This window comes from Musca autumnalis, unplaced genomic scaffold, assembly GCF_047663935.1.
Source record: "Musca autumnalis isolate F117 unplaced genomic scaffold, ASM4766393v1 scaffold_1, whole genome shotgun sequence".
Lineage (NCBI taxonomy): Eukaryota > Metazoa > Arthropoda > Insecta > Diptera > Muscidae > Musca > Musca autumnalis.
The window spans coordinates 109,085,749-109,107,399 of NW_027411644.1; the positions used below are offsets into that span (position 1 = coordinate 109,085,749).

The 21,651-nt window shown below is 40.5% G+C and overlaps 2 protein-coding genes across 20 annotated transcripts in view; one reads left to right on the forward strand and one right to left on the reverse strand.

Moving 5' to 3' along the window:
- myd (stromal cell derived factor mayday) overlaps positions 1 to 21,651 on the forward strand; it is a 229,025-nt gene that overhangs the window by 86,449 nt on the left and 120,925 nt on the right. The gene's annotated exons all lie outside the window — the stretch shown is intronic.
- Positions 1,670 to 21,245, reverse strand: LOC141404236 (uncharacterized). 2 transcript variants are annotated; one of them, XM_073987626.1, is made up of 4 exons: positions 21,075 to 21,245; positions 20,772 to 20,853; positions 10,375 to 12,278; positions 1,670 to 3,354 (listed from the first exon to the last, which is right to left on the reverse strand). In XM_073987626.1, exons 1-3 carry the CDS (start codon positions 21,151 to 21,153, stop codon positions 11,051 to 11,053), a joined length of 1,389 nt encoding a protein of 462 aa, XP_073843727.1. In that variant the 5' UTR covers positions 21,154 to 21,245; the 3' UTR covers positions 1,670 to 3,354; positions 10,375 to 11,050. The 2 variants fall into 2 exon arrangements, with proteins under 2 accessions (XP_073843727.1, XP_073843736.1); XM_073987635.1 differs by lacking the exon at positions 20,772 to 20,853 and having other exon boundaries at positions 20,883 to 21,213.

Here is a 21,651-nt window from a genome sequence, read left to right on the forward strand (position 1 = left end):
TAAAGAATTTTGTATTTCCGAAATAATTAAATCTCAGCCCCCTGCGGCTGGCTCGGAGAATAACCCGACCTTTAATCAATCGCCCCAAGATTTTCAACTGTTTTTCTCAAATTTTATGAACCCACAATATTCTTCCACAGAAGAGACCATATGTGAAGAAATTAACCGATATATATATTTAAAAGTTAATGCTGATATAAATTTTGATGTTTTACGATGGTGGGATAATCATAGTTCGGAATATCCCCGATTATACAAATTGGCCAAAAAAATATTGTCAATACCTGCTAGTAGTGCAGCGTCCGAACGGGTTTTTTTCAGCAGCGGGTAACATAATAACGGAGAAACGTAGTCGCATTGGTCCCAGAACCGTCAATAATTTATTTTTTTTTAAATTCTCTATTTAAATACGAATAAAATACAATTAAAGTAAAAATACAAATTTTTGAGGCAGAATAATTGTTTCACTGACAACAACTGGAGTGTTATCAAAATTTAAGCATTCATTTCTGTATTTAAATTATTTTCTTATAAAATGTTTATATATAAAGTACTCAGTTTTGAATAATTTTTAAGAAAAATAGTTTTCCTTGGTACAATATTTTTATATATCCAATTTGATGTATTAGTTTAATAGCGTGACGAAAAATGAAATAAACACAAGTGTCAACGCATTTAATTTGTTTAATTTATCATTTAATGTTGGCTAGCAGAGTGGCCAGCCATTTGTGCTGCTCGCGATTATGTGGTGGTGGTTTTGTGGGTGACGATAATTTCGAAAGCAGTACTGTGCATAGTGCGCATAGTGCATTTGCGCATCATGCGAATACAAATGTAAAAGCAAGCACTGCACGCACTAAAGCAGTGAATCTTTTTTAGGGATGAATCTGCTTTTTGGCACAATCGTATTTTTATAGGCAAGGCACAGCACTATTCGCTTTTTGGAAAAAGCATGAGAGTGTGCCTTTTATATGCATTTTGCGGATCTCTGTCTAGAATCCAAGTATGGATTTTGCGGCTGTTTGCATGGAGTGGGCAATATGTTGCCATTGTGTTGTTATGTTATCGGGACAAGGAGTGCTCGCGTTAAGCAATTGGTCTAGTTGAGTGGAATATGCTGTGGCTATCTGTTGTGTTTGCAGCCTATCGATGTCCAACTTCCACGTTGTGTTTGTTCGTGCTTTATTTGCAACGTTTAGACGGGTACGTACCTTTGCTGCAACAAGGTAGTGGTCCGAATCAATGTTTGCGCCTCGGAACGATCGTACATCCAACACGCTGGATGAATGTCTTCCATCTATTACAACATGATCAATTTGATTACTTGTTCTTTGATCTGGAGACAGTCAGGTGCCCTTATGAATATCGAGATGATTAAATCTGGTACTGCTAACTACCATGTTTTTTGCAGCTGCAAAGTCTATCAGCCTCATACCATTGTCAGATGTTTCACTGTGGAGACTGAATTTCCCGACTGTGGGGCCAAAGATATTCTCCTTTCCAATTTTGGCATTAAAATCGCCTAGAATGATTTTAATGTCATGGGCAGGGCAACGGTCATATGTTTCTTCTAAGCGCTCGTAAAATATATCTTTGGTCTGTGTTTGCGCCAATGCGGGGAAATATGCAAAGCCCAAACCGATAAATAAATAAAAACACAATAGTGGGGTTTTAGTTTTAAATAATAATGGCAAAGGCCGAGTTTATTAATAATAATAATAATAAATAAGGGTTGGTAAGACAGATTACCTGGTTTGCACAATAGCGGGGGAGCGCGACTTCGTATCGTGAGATAGAAGAGACGAGAATAAGTAATGTCAACGATCATAACATGAAGGAAGGTGGAGGCTTTGGCGCCATTCGCCAGTCGTTGAAATCTGTTGACAGTGACGTTGACAGATCTAAACGAGGTTAACCCTTTAAGGACTAAAATGTGTTAACCCATTGTTAACAAACAATAATTTAAATCTAAATTATTCATGCCGGCCACCTTACAACACATTGCGATGTTGTAACTAAAATACAATACATAAATATAAATGTTTTCAATTCAATTATTTTTTTTTTTTTTGTTTTATTTTTTTTTTCCAATTCATTCCATTTTTTCAAAAAACATGTTGGTAACACTATATGTTACATATGCCCGACAACACCCAACCAAAAATGGTATAGTGGGCTATCGGCAACCCTGGCGTCGCTTGCACCCGATGAGTTATGACCCTGGCATAAACTTCCGGCCCGAGTACCAAGGCCACCCGACCAGGCCTATTAAAATCGGGATCTGCCAATGGAAGACCTAAAAATGAGTCCTGAATGCGCTCTGGGATTGCCGCTGTAGGCGTAAGCGCATGGTCCAAATTGGTAACCACAGCCACAATTGAAATGGACTGACTCCGGTCATAGATCGAACTAACGGTCAGGCGACATATTTGGCTACCTTCGATCATAGAAGTAGGGAGTCGAAGACTATGCACCAGAGAGGAACATATCTGACTCTGCCTACTGCATTGGTCCAAAACCGCCCTCACAATAGTGGGCCGATCGGACGACACAATCTTGACTATCAAAGTCGGGGATAGGCAGATACCTGTCTGGAGGGACAGCAAGCCGACCAATCCTGTCTGCGAGGGGGGTGCGTTATCAGACGGACGACTATACGGACTGTTACGTGGCCGATATCTATAATCGGTCTGCGGACGACGCTGACGATTATTTGTGGGTTTAACCACGGTCTTCGCATCTTCATGAAGGAGCGTGTGGTGTTCTCCATTGCATACGGCACATTTTCTTTTGCTTCGGCAGTCCCTAGCTTGGTGGGATTTAGATAAACACCGTACGCAGTCATTATATTTTACGACAATGCGACGTCGCATGTCAACATTCATAACCCGGAAGTCACTACATCTATCCAGCGGGTGCATGCGATCGCAAAGGCGACATTTGTGTGAGGCCGCAGATGAAACCTTATGGGTTTCGGACCTTAAGCTTTTGGCCGACTCCTCCGAATGAGGTGTGGCAACCGGAGCCGCAGATGGACCCGAAGATCCGGACTCGGTTCGTATAGTATCATTTTGGGGGGATGACGCAGGGACCGGAGCCGCAGATGAACCCACAGAGATGGATTCGGACTCGGTTTGCATGGTGTCGCTGGTAGAGGCGGGGGCCGCAGATGAATCCTCATTATTGGACTCGGACCCGGGCTCGGATATTTTTACAGCCGCGATTGGCTCAACAAGGGCTTCTTCCACTGCAGCCGACGACATTCCAGTTTGGGGATCGGTGGGGCGAGGTTCCATAACAATATTGTCATCAACGTTCAAAAGTTCGTCTTCCGAATAGATTTTCATCGACATACTATATAACGAGAAGAGAACCATATTATTCGATTGCGGGGGTGTGGTCGGTCAGAACGACCAATTTTGTAATGGGCCGTCTTACAACGCCGTTTTCGGTTCGAACGTCCGCGACTCGAACGTGCCCGTCGGTGCCCGGAAAAACATTTTCGATACGCCCTAATTTCCACGACGTGGGCGGAAGCTGATCATGACGAACAACAACTAGATCGTCTATCGCTATTTCTCGTTGTGGAAATTTCCACTTATATCTCATATGCAAATGCTTGAGATATTCATCTTTCCACCTCAAACTAAACTGGTGGGCAAGGGCCTGAACTTTCCTAAACCGATTGACTAGACTTAATGGTTGCTCTGTGATGAGAGGTTCAGGCGGGGATAACAAGGGGGCACCAATCAAGAAATGACCTGGCGTTAGTGCCACTATTTCGTCTGGACTGTCCGACATTGGACATAAAGGACGAGAATTAAGGCACGCTTCGATCCTAGCCAATACCGTTGCTAATTCCTCAAACGTGAATTTTAAATTTCGAGATTGCTTTCGAAAATGTAACTTGAAGCTCTTGACTCCCGCTTCCCATAACCCTCCCATATGAGGGGCACCAGCAGGTATAAAATGCCACGATAGGCCCTGGTCTGATAAAGACGAGGAGACGGAGTCAGCGCTTTTTCGGAGGAAATCTTTAAAATTTCTTTGAAGTTCTCGCGAAGCTCCAACAAAATTTGTTCCATTATCCGAAAAAATGGAATGGGGACAACCACGTCGAGCAATAAATCTATGTAACGCAGCCATAAAATTAGCAGTCGACAAATCGGACACTGCTTCCAAATGAATTGCCTTTGTAGAGAAACACACAAAGACACATACATAGCCCTTGGTTATTTTACAAGACCGACCTAAATAAGATTTTACATCAAACGGACCTGCGAAGTCCACGCCAGTATTGGTAAAAGGCCGATTAAGAGTTGTTCTCTCTGGGGGAAGGGCAGCCATAAATTGATTGCAAGCCCGTTTCTTCAACAAAAGGCACACTTTGCAACGCCGAACAACCAACCGAACCAAATTTTTCATACGAGGAATCCAATATTCCAATCTCAAAGTTCGCATCATTAACTGAATATCACCATGAACACATTTTTGGTGAATATATTCTACCAACCGTAGAGCAAAGACACTCCTATAGGGGACAATAATAGGATTACGTTCCGAAGGAGCAAGTGTAGGCGAATATACCAGTCTACCATTCATTCGCATGACGCCATTGTCATCTACGAAAGGATTTAGAGGAGCCAACAAACTCTTACTATCTAACGGCTTCTTGTCTAACAAATTCTTATAATCGTTGGCGAAATATATTTTTTGAGCCGTAATTGCACAATAATTACGTGCGTCAATAATATCTGCCGAAGAAATGCGTGTAGAAGGATAGTAGTAATGGTTTCTATACCGGGGATGCGTTTGACGAATGAATCTAAACGCGTATACAATGAAGTGAAGAGCTCTACGCAAACAAGAAAAATCTTCCAAAATCTCTTTAAATGTCGACGGAAAAAAAGAGAAGTGACATTTAACCGGGCGCATTTCCATTTCAGTACTAATCGGAGCCAGATCACGAATAGACCATTCCGATTTAGTTTTACCTAGCCAACTAGGGCCGTTCCACCATAGGGGGGAGGCAGACAATTCTACCGGAGACAAACCACGACTTCCTAAATCCGCGGGGTTCTCTTCTGATTTGACATGGTACCAATTGTAATTGCCAACATTTTCTTGGATTCGACACACCCTATTGGCTACAAAAGTCGTCCAAGTAGAGGGGGTTCTTTTCAACCAAGCAAGAACTATCGTCGAATCTGTCCAACAATAAATTTGATTAAATTCCAGATCTATTTCCCGCACAATAGTTTTCAATAGATCTGATGCTAAGACTGCTCCACAAATTTCCAAGCGAGGCAGCGAAATTGATTTCAACGGGGCGACTTTTGTTTTGCACGATAGCAAATTAACGAAAATGTTTCCATCAGGGGACTCGACACGTATATAGACTACCCCCGCGTATGCCTTTTCCGAGGCATCGGAAAAGACATGAAGTTCAGCAGAAAATCCTGGAACATATTGAACCCATCTAGGTATCCTAATCGAGTTAACATGGGGATATGTTTCAACAAAACTTCTCCATTCAGCCTCAGTAGCTGCCAGAAGTGGATCATCCCAACCAATGTTGTCCAGCCAAATCTTCTGCATGATCATTTTCGCCCTAACAATCACAGGGGCCAACCATCCGACGGGGTCAAACAATTTTTCAATTGCCGAAAGAACTTCCCTTTTAGTGAAGTGTTTATTGACAATAGGACTCACTTCGAAGAAGAAACAATCTAAACGCGCATTCCACCTAATGCCCAAGGGTTTAGAACTACTAGCTTCTACAAACGATAAAAGTTGAGCATCTACCAAATGCTCAGGGGGGAAACGATTCAAAATAGCTCTACTATTCGCTGTCCATTTTCTCAGCTCGAACTTTGCCGACGATAGTGCCCTAATCAACTGGTCCCTAGCTGCCAATGCAGTCTCGATGTCGTGAGCTCCGGCTAAAACGTCATCAACGTACATACATTTTCGCAATATATGCACCGCGAGGGGAAACTCTGACTCAGTATCATCTGCCAGTTGAAGAAGCGTCCTAATCGCTAAGTATGGTGCACAATTTACACCGAACGTCACTGTCTGTAGTTCATAGTCTTGGACTTGTTTTGTTGTTGAATCCCGATACAAAATTCTCTGAAGAGGCGAATACTTTGAGTCCACACGAACTTGCCTATACATTTGAGTAATGTCCGAGTTAAACACGAATTTGAAGATACGCCAATGGAGGATCAAAAGAACTAAATCTTGCTGTAACGTTGGACCTACGTGCAATATGTCGTTAAGACTCTGCCCATTCGAAGTTTTATTTGAGGCATTAAACACTACTCTAAGTTTCGTGGTCGGTTTTTCAAGGTTTATCACGGGTGATGGGGTAGATAACAAGAAAGGACATCCATTGAAGTATTTGCGGATACCGGTCTCATGTGGTCAAGTTCCAAATATTCCGATAATACTTGGTCGTAAACTAGTTTTATTTCAGGCTTTTTCATTAGAGAATTCTCGTTCCGAAAATATTGTTTGAGGACGTTTGTGCGGGACTCTCCCAAGTACCCGATAGCGCTAATCTCAGATTTAATCGGCAGCGTAACAATATACCTACCCTCTGAGTCCCTACGAGTAGTTCGGACGTAATTCTCCTCACAAAAACGGTCCGATGGGGATAATATTTTGCGTTTGGGAGTCTCCTCGATTTCCCAGAATCTCAAAAGGGTCTGGTTGATTTTGTCTTCCTCTGCTACCTCAACAGTAGTGGCAAAAGTTCGAACTTGTGCTGCAGGGACAGGACCCGTAACAAGCCAGCCAAATACAGTATTTTGAGCCAGTAGTGCTCCAGACAAAATGGGACGACAACCATCTAGCAATATTTTGGGATACAGATCAGCACCTAACAGCAAATCGACAGGACGAGATTCAAAAAGGTTAACATCTGCCAAGCGAAGATCGGGAATTTGAGACCTTAAGTAAGAATTAACCATAAAAGAGGGGAGATTTCCTGAAATGGTACGCAAAACTAAAACGTTGGTTTCTAATTCCAGAGAAGGGTCGAAGGGACTGCTAATTTGAATACGACAAGCTTTACTAGCAGTGGCCGAGAGTGAACAACTAACTCCTGAAATTACAGCATTCGCAGAACGAACAGGAAGCTTCAAACGAGTTTGGAGTCGCTCGGAAATAAAAGAGGACTCTGAAGCAGGATCTATCAACGCCCTAGCAGGGTACGAAACACCTAGATGAACAATATTCACCATTGCGGTACCTAAAAGTACAGCTTTGTTCTGCGCGGCGTGAAACACTTGTCGGGGCAAGCAACCAGCGGACGTGGATGGTGCGCAATTTTCCGAATTAGGGGGGACAGTCGAAGAAGTAGTACTAGAATTTTGGGGGACATGGCTAGTCACGGTGGAACTTCGAGTTGAATTATTCGATGTAATTTCCTCCCGATGCAACAAAGTATGGTGGGTCTTATTACACTTCGAACATCGACGTTTGCTATCACAATTCTTTACTTCATGATCGTTCCTGAGACAATTAATACAAAGATGATGACGTTTCATCACTTTGTACCGATCTGCGGGTTTAAGACTCTTAAAGCGGGGACAGTCATACAATTTATGACGCTGATTTTGACAAATTATACAATTTGAACCTTTCGAAGCGCGGGGAGAACGCGGCGGCTCTGAAACTCTGGTATTCGAATGATGCGCTTGAACTTTACTATTATTTGACCGCTTAGACTGATCTGTACCACGCATATCATGAAGGCACATGAGTGTACGAATTCGCTCAGTGAGAAAGGTATCCAAGTCTTTCCAAGACGAAAGAGAGGATTTATCTTTAACACTCTGCTCCCAAAGAGTCTGAGTGATTTTTGGCAATCTCTGGAGACACAAAAATACTAATATCGGATCCCAATTTTCCGTGTTGACATCATACACGGACATCGACGATAGGCATCCGTTGATACCACGTTGGATCGACTTTAATCCCGAACTAGTCTCACTATAGAGGACCGGAATATCAAACAAAACTTTCAATTGGTTGTGAACCAGAAGCCGGGGATTATCATAAGTTTCGACTAGTGCCTTCCACGCGAGCTCGAAACTACGATTAATTAAGGGGAACCTCGATACAATCTCGCGAGCTTCACCAGAAGTCTTCCTAACGAGATGACAAAGTTTTTCTACGTCGGTAAGACGACCATTAACAATATATATAGCCGTAAACAAATCCCTAAAGGTTGGCCACGAATGGAAATCGCCTTCAAAAATGTCCGTATCGCATGGCGGTAGGGCAAGGTTGTGGACACAATCCAAATGAGAAACTTCATCCATAGTCCTAAAACTGGCACTATTATTTCTCGCCATAGAGGAAAGCGGAGTTTCTATCTGCGAATGATTTTCGCGAGAAGCATGAGTCGAAGAACTCAAATTGTTGTGCGTTGCTTGCGGGTTTTCTTTAAGCGACTTAGCTAAATTCTCTCCTGGCGTTTCTATCAACGAAGCAACCGAACCACAAATACTACCATTAATAGAGGAGGTACGATATTTCTTAAATTGCCCTAGTTTCCTATTAATTGCTGACTGGCAGTCGACATAAATTTGAAATGACGAATTGTACTTCTGATCGACCGCATCGATAACCTCTTTCGTCGTCTCTACTGACGACATCATAAAATCACAGCACCTTTCAAATTTTTCCTGTGCTTGTGTCCAAAGTTTTTCTAATGCACTAAGATGAGACTGTAGCGCATGAATATCAAGCTGCTCATCACGCATCGTATTGAAACGAGCATTAAACTGGATGACCGCATCCGAAGTTCTAGTGAACATATCTATTGGGGTGAATGACATTTTGAACAAGTTTCCCGAAATATGTACTACAACAAGCAAGAAGGGAAGGACTAAAGCACGATTTGCTCTTATAATGTATCCAAAAACCAAGAATAAAACTGATTCTACTTCGCACGATATACGAAGAAACCACAAAAGGATCAAAAAGTTATCCACAAACTCCACAAGTTTCAAACAATCGACCGAATTTTTCAAAGGTCCAAGAAAAACACCAAAAGCTTCCGAAAATCTAACGAAACCGCACAATAGGGCCAAAGAAATCGGAAATGTTCGCGAAATAAATGCCTTGAACCTCTCACACAATAGTGAAATATCAAAAAATTGGTCTATAATCACCAAAATTATAATCTGCGATGAGATATTTAGCAACCAAATGCAAAGATACGACGCAAAATATGTGAAAAATTTTTAAATAAATAATAAATATTTCAAATATATTCCAAAAAAATATCAAAAAATATATAAAAATGGTTAGTTTTTATTAAATTGTATATTTTTCCCGGTAATTTTCCAAAAACCGTATTTTCGCGCACAAAAAATTCAAAATATTTTAATATTTATATTTTCTACCGAAAATATTGAGATTTTATAACTTTTATTTCCACAGTTTACCTACTATTTAGGCAATCGAACTACCGAATGTAGCGTATTTTCCAAAAATAAATATTAAAAAATAAAAATTTTAATCAAAAATCTACAAGAGTAATTAAAAGTTTCAAATTCCGCACGAAAAATATCAAGTTTAACACTTTTTTATTTTAAAAAAGTCGTATTGACCGATCGAAGGGTGTACGCGTTATTAATTTTTTCAAAAACGTCGTTTTCTAACACCCAATTATCACTCAATAATCGAAAATAAAATTCAAAAAATTTTAATATTTTATGTTGGTTCCGTTTATCGAGGGTCACCTGTATAATATGTTACGTTGCGTATATCGAGGGTCACCTGTAACACAACAGACAATACCAAACTTATGTATGTATATGCGTATCAAGTGGCTGACCGACTAGGCAACGATATTAGCCGTATGATTTCTATGGCGTTTGTGTGTAGGTACACCTATTACTGATCACTAGTGGACGAACGAACAAACAAACAAACCAATGCAATTGAAGTGCGTGTATTTTTTGGGGGTGATTTATGAATAATATTTTAATTATTAAAAATGCAATTTTGCAAAAAATTTAACAATTTTAAAATTTCAATTACACCAATCGATGGGGAATTTTATGCACATTAAAATGACACCGCACATCAATATTTTATTTTCAACAGAAAAGCCAAAAAATACACTTTTCTTCAATTATTTTGATTTTTTCTTTATTTTCAATTGCCGTCGGCAAAGCAATATTTGCATTCAAGACGGAGGGGGACGGGGTACGCGACGCGTTGTAAAACGGCCACAAGGAATATAAACGACGCGATTGTTGTTGTTTTCACACAATTTTTTCTTCGATATTTATTTCTTTTTAAGAATATTAGTATTTATTTAATTTCACCGGCACTTTTTTTCACTGTACGTACCTGTTTGCTTTAAAAGTAAACAAGATGATGGTGATAATGAGATGATGTGGGGTGGACTGTATTGATGGTGATGATGTTGATGCTTTGCAAAAAAAAGAAGAAAACAATTACTTCTTTGACAACAGCTCGTTCGTAATCCGGCTCGAAGGACCAATGTTTGCGCCAATGCGGGGAAATATGCAAAGCCCAAACCGATAAATAAATAAAAACACAATAGTGGGGTTTTAGTTTTAAATAATAATGGCAAAGGCCGAGTTTATTAATAATAATAATAAATAAGGGTTGGTAAGACAGATTACCTGGTTTGCACAATAGCGGGGGAGCGCGACTTCGTATCGTGAGATAGAAGAGACGAGAATAAGTAATGTCAACGATCATAACATGAAGGAAGGTGGAGGCTTTGGCGCCATTCGCCAGTCGTTGAAATCTGTTGACAGTGACGTTGACAGATCTAAACGAGGTTAACCCTTTAAGGACTAAAATGTGTTAACCCATTGTTAACAAACAATAATTTAAATCTAAATTATTCATGCCGGCCACCTTACAACACATTGCGATGTTGTAACTAAAATACAATACATAAATATAAATGTTTTCAATTCAATTATTTTTTTTTTTTTGTTTTATTTTTTTTTTTCCAATTCATTCCATTTTTTCAAAAAACATGTTGGTAACACTATATGTTACATATGCCCGACAACACCCAACCAAAAATGGTATAGTGGGCTATCGGCAACCCTGGCGTCGCTTGCACCCGATGAGTTATGACCCTGGCATAAACTTCCGGCCCGAGTACCAAGGCCACCCGACCAGGCCTATTAAAATCGGGATCTGCCAATGGAAGACCTAAAAATGAGTCCTGAATGCGCTCTGGGATTGCCGCTGTAGGCGTAAGCGCATGGTCCAAATTGGTAACCACAGCCACAATTGAAATGGACTGACTCCGGTCATAGATCGAACTAACGGTCAGGCGACATATTTGGCTACCTTCGATCATAGAAGTAGGGAGTCGAAGACTATGCACCAGAGAGGAACATATCTGACTCTGCCTACTGCATTGGTCCAAAACCGCCCTCACAATAGTGGGCCGATCGGACGACACAATCTTGACTATCAAAGTCGGGGATAGGCAGATACCTGTCTGGAGGGACAGCAAGCCGACCAATCCTGTCTGCGAGGGGGGTGCGTTATCAGACGGACGACTATACGGACTGTTACGTGGCCGATATCTATAATCGGTCTGCGGACGACGCTGACGATTATTTGTGGGTTTAACCACGGTCTTCGCATCTTCATGAAGGAGCGTGTGGTGTTCTCCATTGCATACGGCACATTTTCTTTTGCTTCGGCAGTCCCTAGCTTGGTGGGATTTAGATAAACACCGTACGCAGTCATTATATTTTACGACAATGCGACGTCGCATGTCAACATTCATAACCCGGAAGTCACTACATCTATCCAGCGGGTGCATGCGATCGCAAAGGCGACATTTGTGTGAGGCCGCAGATGAAACCTTATGGGTTTCGGACCTTAAGCTTTTGGCCGACTCCTCCGAATGAGGTGTGGCAACCGGAGCCGCAGATGGACCCGAAGATCCGGACTCGGTTCGTATAGTATCATTTTGGGGGGATGACGCAGGGACCGGAGCCGCAGATGAACCCACAGAGATGGATTCGGACTCGGTTTGCATGGTGTCGCTGGTAGAGGCGGGGGCCGCAGATGAATCCTCATTATTGGACTCGGACCCGGGCTCGGATATTTTTACAGCCGCGATTGGCTCAACAAGGGCTTCTTCCACTGCAGCCGACGACATTCCAGTTTGGGGATCGGTGGGGCGAGGTTCCATAACAATATTGTCATCAACGTTCAAAAGTTCGTCTTCCGAATAGATTTTCATCGACATACTATATAACGAGAAGAGAACCATATTATTCGATTGCGGGGGTGTGGTCGGTCAGAACGACCAATTTTGTAATGGGCCGTCTTACAACGCCGTTTTCGGTTCGAACGTCCGCGACTCGAACGTGCCCGTCGGTGCCCGGAAAAACATTTTCGATACGCCCTAATTTCCACGACGTGGGCGGAAGCTGATCATGACGAACAACAACTAGATCGTCTATCGCTATTTCTCGTTGTGGAAATTTCCACTTATATCTCATATGCAAATGCTTGAGATATTCATCTTTCCACCTCAAACTAAACTGGTGGGCAAGGGCCTGAACTTTCCTAAACCGATTGACTAGACTTAATGGTTGCTCTGTGATGAGAGGTTCAGGCGGGGATAACAAGGGGGCACCAATCAAGAAATGACCTGGCGTTAGTGCCACTATTTCGTCTGGACTGTCCGACATTGGACATAAAGGACGAGAATTAAGGCACGCTTCGATCCTAGCCAATACCGTTGCTAATTCCTCAAACGTGAATTTTAAATTTCGAGATTGCTTTCGAAAATGTAACTTGAAGCTCTTGACTCCCGCTTCCCATAACCCTCCCATATGAGGGGCACCAGCAGGTATAAAATGCCACGATAGGCCCTGGTCTGATAAAGACGAGGAGACGGAGTCAGCGCTTTTTCGGAGGAAATCTTTAAAATTTCTTTGAAGTTCTCGCGAAGCTCCAACAAAATTTGTTCCATTATCCGAAAAAATGGAATGGGGACAACCACGTCGAGCAATAAATCTATGTAACGCAGCCATAAAATTAGCAGTCGACAAATCGGACACTGCTTCCAAATGAATTGCCTTTGTAGAGAAACACACAAAGACACATACATAGCCCTTGGTTATTTTACAAGACCGACCTAAATAAGATTTTACATCAAACGGACCTGCGAAGTCCACGCCAGTATTGGTAAAAGGCCGATTAAGAGTTGTTCTCTCTGGGGGAAGGGCAGCCATAAATTGATTGCAAGCCCGTTTCTTCAACAAAAGGCACACTTTGCAACGCCGAACAACCAACCGAACCAAATTTTTCATACGAGGAATCCAATATTCCAATCTCAAAGTTCGCATCATTAACTGAATATCACCATGAACACATTTTTGGTGAATATATTCTACCAACCGTAGAGCAAAGACACTCCTATAGGGGACAATAATAGGATTACGTTCCGAAGGAGCAAGTGTAGGCGAATATACCAGTCTACCATTCATTCGCATGACGCCATTGTCATCTACGAAAGGATTTAGAGGAGCCAACAAACTCTTACTATCTAACGGCTTCTTGTCTAACAAATTCTTATAATCGTTGGCGAAATATATTTTTTGAGCCGTAATTGCACAATAATTACGTGCGTCAATAATATCTGCCGAAGAAATGCGTGTAGAAGGATAGTAGTAATGGTTTCTATACCGGGGATGCGTTTGACGAATGAATCTAAACGCGTATACAATGAAGTGAAGAGCTCTACGCAAACAAGAAAAATCTTCCAAAATCTCTTTAAATGTCGACGGAAAAAAAGAGAAGTGACATTTAACCGGGCGCATTTCCATTTCAGTACTAATCGGAGCCAGATCACGAATAGACCATTCCGATTTAGTTTTACCTAGCCAACTAGGGCCGTTCCACCATAGGGGGGAGGCAGACAATTCTACCGGAGACAAACCACGACTTCCTAAATCCGCGGGGTTCTCTTCTGATTTGACATGGTACCAATTGTAATTGCCAACATTTTCTTGGATTCGACACACCCTATTGGCTACAAAAGTCGTCCAAGTAGTAGGGGGGGTTCTTTTCAACCAAGCAAGAACTATCGTCGAATCTGTCCAACAATAAATTTGATTAAATTCCAGATCTATTTCCCGCACAATAGTTTTCAATAGATCTGATGCTAAGACTGCTCCACAAATTTCCAAGCGAGGCAGCGAAATTGATTTCAACGGGGCGACTTTTGTTTTGCACGATAGCAAATTAACGAAAATGTTTCCATCAGGGGACTCGACACGTATATAGACTACCCCCGCGTATGCCTTTTCCGAGGCATCGGAAAAGACATGAAGTTCAGCAGAAAATCCTGGAACATATTGAACCCATCTAGGTATCCTAATCGAGTTAACATGGGGATATGTTTCAACAAAACTTCTCCATTCAGCCTCAGTAGCTGCCAGAAGTGGATCATCCCAACCAATGTTGTCCAGCCAAATCTTCTGCATGATCATTTTCGCCCTAACAATCACAGGGGCCAACCATCCGACGGGGTCAAACAATTTTGCAATTGCCGAAAGAACTTCCTTTTTAGTGAAGTGTTTATTGACAATAGGACTCACTTCGAAGAAGAAACAATCTAAACGCGCATTCCACCTAATGCCCAAGGGTTTAGAACTACTAGCTTCTACAAACGATAAAAGTTGAGCATCTACCAAATGCTCAGGGGGGAAACGATTCAAAATAGCTCTACTATTCGCTGTCCATTTTCTCAGCTCGAACTTTGCCGACGATAGTGCCCTAATCAACTGGTCCCTAGCTGCAAATGCAGTCTCGATGTCGTGAGCTCCGGCTAAAACGTCATCAACGTACATACATTTTCGCAATATATGCACCGCGAGGGGAAACTCTGACTCAGTATCATCTGCCAGTTGAAGAAGCGTCCTAATCGCTAAGTATGGTGCACAATTTACACCGAACGTCACTGTCTGTAGTTCATAGTCTTGGACTTGTTTTGTTGTTGAATCCCGATACAAAATTCTCTGAAGAGGCGAATACTTTGAGTCCACACGAACTTGCCTATACATTTGAGTAATGTCCGAGTTAAACACGAATTTGAAGATACGCCAACGGAGGATCAAAAGAACTAAATCTTGCTGTAACGTTGGACCTACGTGCAATATGTCGTTAAGACTCTGCCCATTCGAAGTTTTATTTGAGGCATTAAACACTACTCTAAGTTTCGTGGTCGGTTTTTCAAGGTTTATCACGGGTGATGGGGTAGATAACAAGAAAGGACATCCATTGAAGTATTTGCGGATACCGGTCTCATGTGGTCAAGTTCCAAATATTCCGATAATACTTGGTCGTAAACTAGTTTTATTTCAGGCTTTTTCATTAGAGAATTCTCGTTCCGAAAATATTGTTTGAGGACGTTTGTGCGGGACTCTCCCAAGTACCCGATAGCGCTAATCTCAGATTTAATCGGCAGCGTAACAATATACCTACCCTCTGAGTCCCTACGAGTAGTTCGGACGTAATTCTCCTCACAAAAACGGTCCGATGGGGATAATATTTAGCGTTTGGGAGTCTCCTCGATTTCCCAGAATCTCAAAAGGGTCTGGTTGATTTTGTCTTCCTCTGCTACCTCAACAGTAGTGGCAAAAGTTCGAACTTGTGCTGCAGGGACAGGACCCGTAACAAGCCAGCCAAATACAGTATTTTGAGCCAGTAGTGCTCCAGACAAAATGGGACGACAACCATCTAGCAATATTTTGGGATACAGATCAGCACCTAACAGCAAATCGACAGGACGAGATTCAAAAAGGTTAACATCTGCCAAGCGAAGATCGGGAATTTGAGACCTTAAGTCAGAATTAACCATAAAAGAGGGTAGATTTCCTGAAATGGTACGCAAAACTAAAACGTTGGTTTCTAATTCCAGAGAAGGGTCGAAGGGACTGCTAATTTGAATACGACAAGCTTTACTAGCAGTGGCCGAGAGTGAACAACTAACTCCTGAAATTACAGCATTCGCAGAACGAACAGGAAGCTTCAAACGAGTTTGGAGTCGCTCGGAAATAAAAGAGGACTCTGAAGCAGGATCTATCAACGCCCTAGCAGGGTACGAAACACCTAGATGAACAATATTCACCATTGCGGTACCTAAAAGTACAGCTTTGTTCTGCGCGGCGTGAAACACTTGTCGGGGCAAGCAACCAGCGGACGTGGATGGTGCGCAATTTTCCGAATTAGGGGGGACAGTCGAAGAAGTAGTACTAGAATTTTGGGGGACATGGCTAGTCACGGTGGAACTTCGAGTTGAATTATTCGATGTAATATCCTCCCGATGCAACAAAGTATGGTGGGTCTTATTACACTTCGAACACCGACGTTTGCTATCACAATTCTTTACTTCATGATCGTTCCTGAGACAATTAATACAAAGATGATGACGTTTCATCACTTTGTACCGATCTGCGGGTTTAAGACTCTTAAAGCGGGGACAGTCATACAATTTATGACGCTGATTTTGACAAATTATACAATTTGAACCTTTCGAAGCGCGGGGAGAACGCGGCGGCTCTGAAACTCTGGTATTCGAATGATGCGCTTGAACTTTACTATTATTTGACCGCTTAGACTGATCTGTACCACGCATATCATGAAGGCACATGAGTGTACGAATTCGCTCAGTGAGAAAGGTATCCAAGTCTTTCCAAGACGAAAGAGAGGATTTATCTTTAACACTCTGCTCCCAAAGAGTCTGAGTGATTTTTGGCAATCTCTGGAGACACAAAAATACTAATATCGGATCCCAATTTTCCGTGTTGACATCATACACGGACATCGACGATAGGCATCCGTTGATACCACGTTGGATCGACTTTAATCCCGAACTAGTCTCACTATAGAGGACCGGAATATCAAACAAAACTTTCAATTGGTTGTGAACCAGAAGCCGGGGATTATCATAAGTTTCGACTAGTGCCTTCCACGCGAGCTCGAAACTACGATTAATTAAGGGGAACCTCGATACAATCTCGCGAGCTTCACCAGAAGTCTTCCTAACGAGATGACAAAGTTTTTCTACGTCGGTAAGACGACCATTAACAATATACAGTCAGGGACAAAAGTTTACATACACCCCATAAATCTCGGGTTTTAGGACTAGTAATGACTTTTACGAAATTCCAAGTATGCAGTGTTATTTCTTCTCACTAATAAACAATATTTGAAACAACAAAAGTATAATCCATAATACAAATAACGGTAAATTTTACAAAAACCAAAAAATGGTGGGGACAAAAGTTTACATAAACCCCAAGGAAATTGTGTATTACCGTAGAATTTATGGAATTAGCGGCAAATTTTATACATTTTACTGTTTCAGGGAACGTCTCTGGGTGTCCAAGATATATTTTAGAGAAACAAAAATAATTTTTGGGGCTTAATTGCCGTTATTTAAGGTCAGAATTCTGGTATTCCTCATCAATGCTGACCCTTGCTTAATTCTTTGCGTTTTAAGGTATTGTACTTTATAAAAAGCATAAAATTAGTGTCAGATGGCAAATTTTGAGACTCTAGAAAGCTTTGAAGTTGTTCTTGCTCATAATATACCTTCCTGGACGTCGATAAGGCACGTTTTCCCTGAGATTTCGCTGGAATTTAATAGATTCCGCCGAATTCTTTGCCCAAATTGCATACAGAAGGCCTTGAATTGCCTTGTAATATGGTCTGATACAATCCTTGGACATCAGTTGAACCAGAAATGTGAAATATTCTGTTACAAACCTGCTCCCAAAGCTTCCATAGCATCAAAATATAAACACTACCAAAAAAGCTTGAAATTTGTACCGTGAACAATGTCGTTTTTTTATTATGATAATTACCGTCACTATAGGGGCGAAAACTTTCGGATAATTGTACATTTCTGAGTCAATTGATGTCCAAGGATTGTATCAGACCATATTACAAGGCACTTCAAAGCCTTCTGAATGTAATTTGCGCAAAGAATTCTTCAGAATCTATTAACTTCAAGCAAAATCTGAGAAAAAACGTGCATTATCGACTTCCAGGAAGGTATATATTTTGAACAGGAACAACTTCAAAGCTTTCTAGGGTCTCAAGATTTGCCATCTGACACTAATTTTATGCTTTTTATAAAGTACAATACCTTAAAACGCAAAGAATTAAGCAAGGGTCAGCTTTGATAAGGAATACAAGAATTCTGACCTTAAATAACGGCATTTAATCCGCAAAAATTATTTTTGTTTCTCTAAAATATATCTTGGACACCCAGAGTTGTTCGCTGAAACAATAAAATGTTGAAATTTTGCCGCTAATTCCATAAATTCTACGGCAATACACAATTTCCTTGGGGTGTATGTAAACTTTTGTCCCCACCATTTTTTGGTTTTTGTAAAATTTACCGTTATTTGTATTATGGATTATACTTTTGTTGTTTCAAATATTGTTTATTAGTGAGAAGAAATAAAACTGCATACTTGGAATTTCGTAAAAATCATCACTTGTCCTAAAACCTGAGATTTATGGGGTGTATGTAAACTTTTGTCCCTGACTGTATATAGCCGTAAACAAATCCCTAAAGGTTGGCCACGAATGGAAATCGCCTTCAAAAATGTCCGTATCGCATGGCGGTAGGGCAAGGTTGTGGACACAATCCAAATGAGAAACTTCATCCATAGTCCTAAAACTGGCACTATTATTTCTCGCCATAGAGGAAAGCGGAGTTTCTATCTGCGAATGATTTTCGCGAGAAGCATGAGTCGAAGAACTCAAATTGTTGTGCGTTGCTTGCGGGTTTTCTTTAAGCGACTTAGCTAAATTCTCTCCTGGCGTTTCTATCAACGAAGCAACCGAACCACAAATACTACCATTAATAGAGGAGGTACGATATTTCTTAAATTGCCCTAGTTTCCTATTAATTGCTGACTGGCAGTCGACATAAATTTGAAATGACGAATTGTACTTCTGATCGACCGCATCGATAACCTCTTTCGTCGTCTCTACTGACGACATCATAAAATCACAGCACCTTTCAAATTTTTCCTGTGCTTGTGTCCAAAGTTTTTCTAATGCACTAAGATGAGACTGTAGCGCATGAATATCAAGCTGCTCATCACGCATCGTATTGAAACGAGCATTAAACTGGATGACCGCATCCGAAGTTCTAGTGAACATATCTATTGGGGTGAATGACATTTTGAACAAGTTTCCCGAAATATGTACTACAACAAGCAAGAAGGGAAGGACTAAAGCACGATTTGCTCTTATAATGTATCCAAAAACCAAGAATAAAACTGATTCTACTTCGCACGATATACGAAGAAACCACAAAAGGATCAAAAAGTTATCCACAAACTCCACAAGTTTCAAACAATCGACCGAATTTTTCAAAGGTCCAAGAAAAACACCAAAAGCTTCCGAAAATCTAACGAAACCGCACAATAGGGCCAAAGAAATCGGAAATGTTCGCGAAATAAATGCCTTGAACCTCTCACACAATAGTGAAATATCAAAAAATTGGTCTATAATCACCAAAATTATAATCTGCGATGAGATATTTAGCAACCAAATGCAAAGATACGACGCAAAATATGTGAAAAATTTTTAAATAAATAATAAATATTTCAAATATATTCCAAAAAAATATCAAAAAATATATAAAAATGGTTAGTTTTTATTAAATTGTATATTTTTCCCGGTAATTTTCCAAAAACCGTATTTTCGCGCACAAAAAATTCAAAATATTTTAATATTTATATTTTCTACCGAAAATATTGAGATTTTATAACTTTTATTTCCACAGTTTACCTACTATTTAGGCAATCGAACTACCGAATGTAGCGTATTTTCCAAAAATAAATATTAAAAAATAAAAATTTTAATCAAAAATCTACAAGAGTAATTAAAAGTTTCAAATTCCGCACGAAAAATATCAAGTTTAACACTTTTTTATTTTAAAAAAGTCGTATTGACCGATCGAAGGGTGTACGCGTTATTAATTTTTTCAAAAACGTCGTTTTCTAACACCCAATTATCACTCAATAATCGAAAATAAAATTCAAAAAATTTTAATATTTTATGTTGGTTCCGTTTATCGAGGGTCACCTGTATAATATGTTACGTTGCGTATATCGAGGGTCACCTGTAACACAACAGACAATACCAAACTTATGTATGTATATGCGTATCAAGTGGCTGACCGACTAGGCAACGATATTAGCCGTATGATTTCTATGGCGTTTGTGTGTAGGTACACCTATTACTGATCACTAGTGGACGAACGAACAAACAAACAAACCAATGCAATTGAAGTGCGTGTATTTTTTGGGGGTGATTTATGAATAATATTTTAATTATTAAAAATGCAATTTTGCAAAAAATTTAACAATTTTAAAATTTCAATTACACCAATCGATGGGGAATTTTATGCACATTAAAATGACACCGCACATCAATATTTTATTTTCAACAGAAAAGCCAAAAAATACACTTTTCTTCAATTATTTTGATTTTTTCTTTATTTTCAATTGCCGTCGGCAAAACAATATTTGCATTCAAGACGGAGGGGGACGGGGTACGCGACGCGTTGTAAAACGGCCACAAGGAATATAAACGACGCGATTGTTGTTGTTTTCACACAATTTTTTCTTCGATATTTATTTCTTTTTAAGAATATTAGTATGTATTTATTTAATTTCACCGGCACTTTTTTTCACTGTACGTACCTGTTTGCTTTAAAAGTAAACAAGATGATGGTGATAATGAGATGATGTGGGGTGGACTGTATTGATGGTGATGATGTTGATGCTTTGCAAAAAAAAGAAGAAAACAATTACTTCTTTGACAACAGCTCGTTCGTAATCCGGTACGAATGGACCAATGTTTGCGCCAATGCGGGGAAATATGCAAAGCCCAAACCGATAAATAAATAAAAACACAATAGTGGGGTTTTAGTTTTAAATAATAATGGCAAAGGCCGAGTTTATTAATAATAATAATAATAAATAAGGGTTGGTAAGACAGATTACCTGGTTTGCACAATAGCGGGGGAGCGCGACTTCGTATCGTGAGATAGAAGAGACGAGAATAAGTAATGTCAACGATCATAACATGAAGGAAGGTGGAGGCTTTGGCGCCATTCGCCAGTCGTTGAAATCTGTTGACAGTGACGTTGACAGATCTAAACGAGGTTAACCCTTTAAGGACTAAAATGTGTTAACCCATTGTTAACAAACAATAATTTAAATCTAAATTATTCAGTCTGTTTGTCCTTTTCTTCAGTGGGAGCATGAGCGCAAAAAAAGCTGATGTTGAAGAATTTAGCTTTTATTCGAATTGCAGCAAGTCTTTCATTCACTGGGGTGAAGCTGGATACCAGATGTTTTAGTCTCCGACTAACTACGAATCCGCAACCAAACTCACGCTTTACGTCATGGCAGCTATAATACAGTGCGTCACCTTTAGGTGTTGTTGTGACGCCTTTCCCAATCCATCGTATTTCCTGTATGGCAGTAATATAGGCCTTGTACTTTTCAAGTACGTCTGCCAATGCGAAGACTGCACTTTCTCTATAAAGAGTGCGAACATTCCAAAGTTTTCAACGTT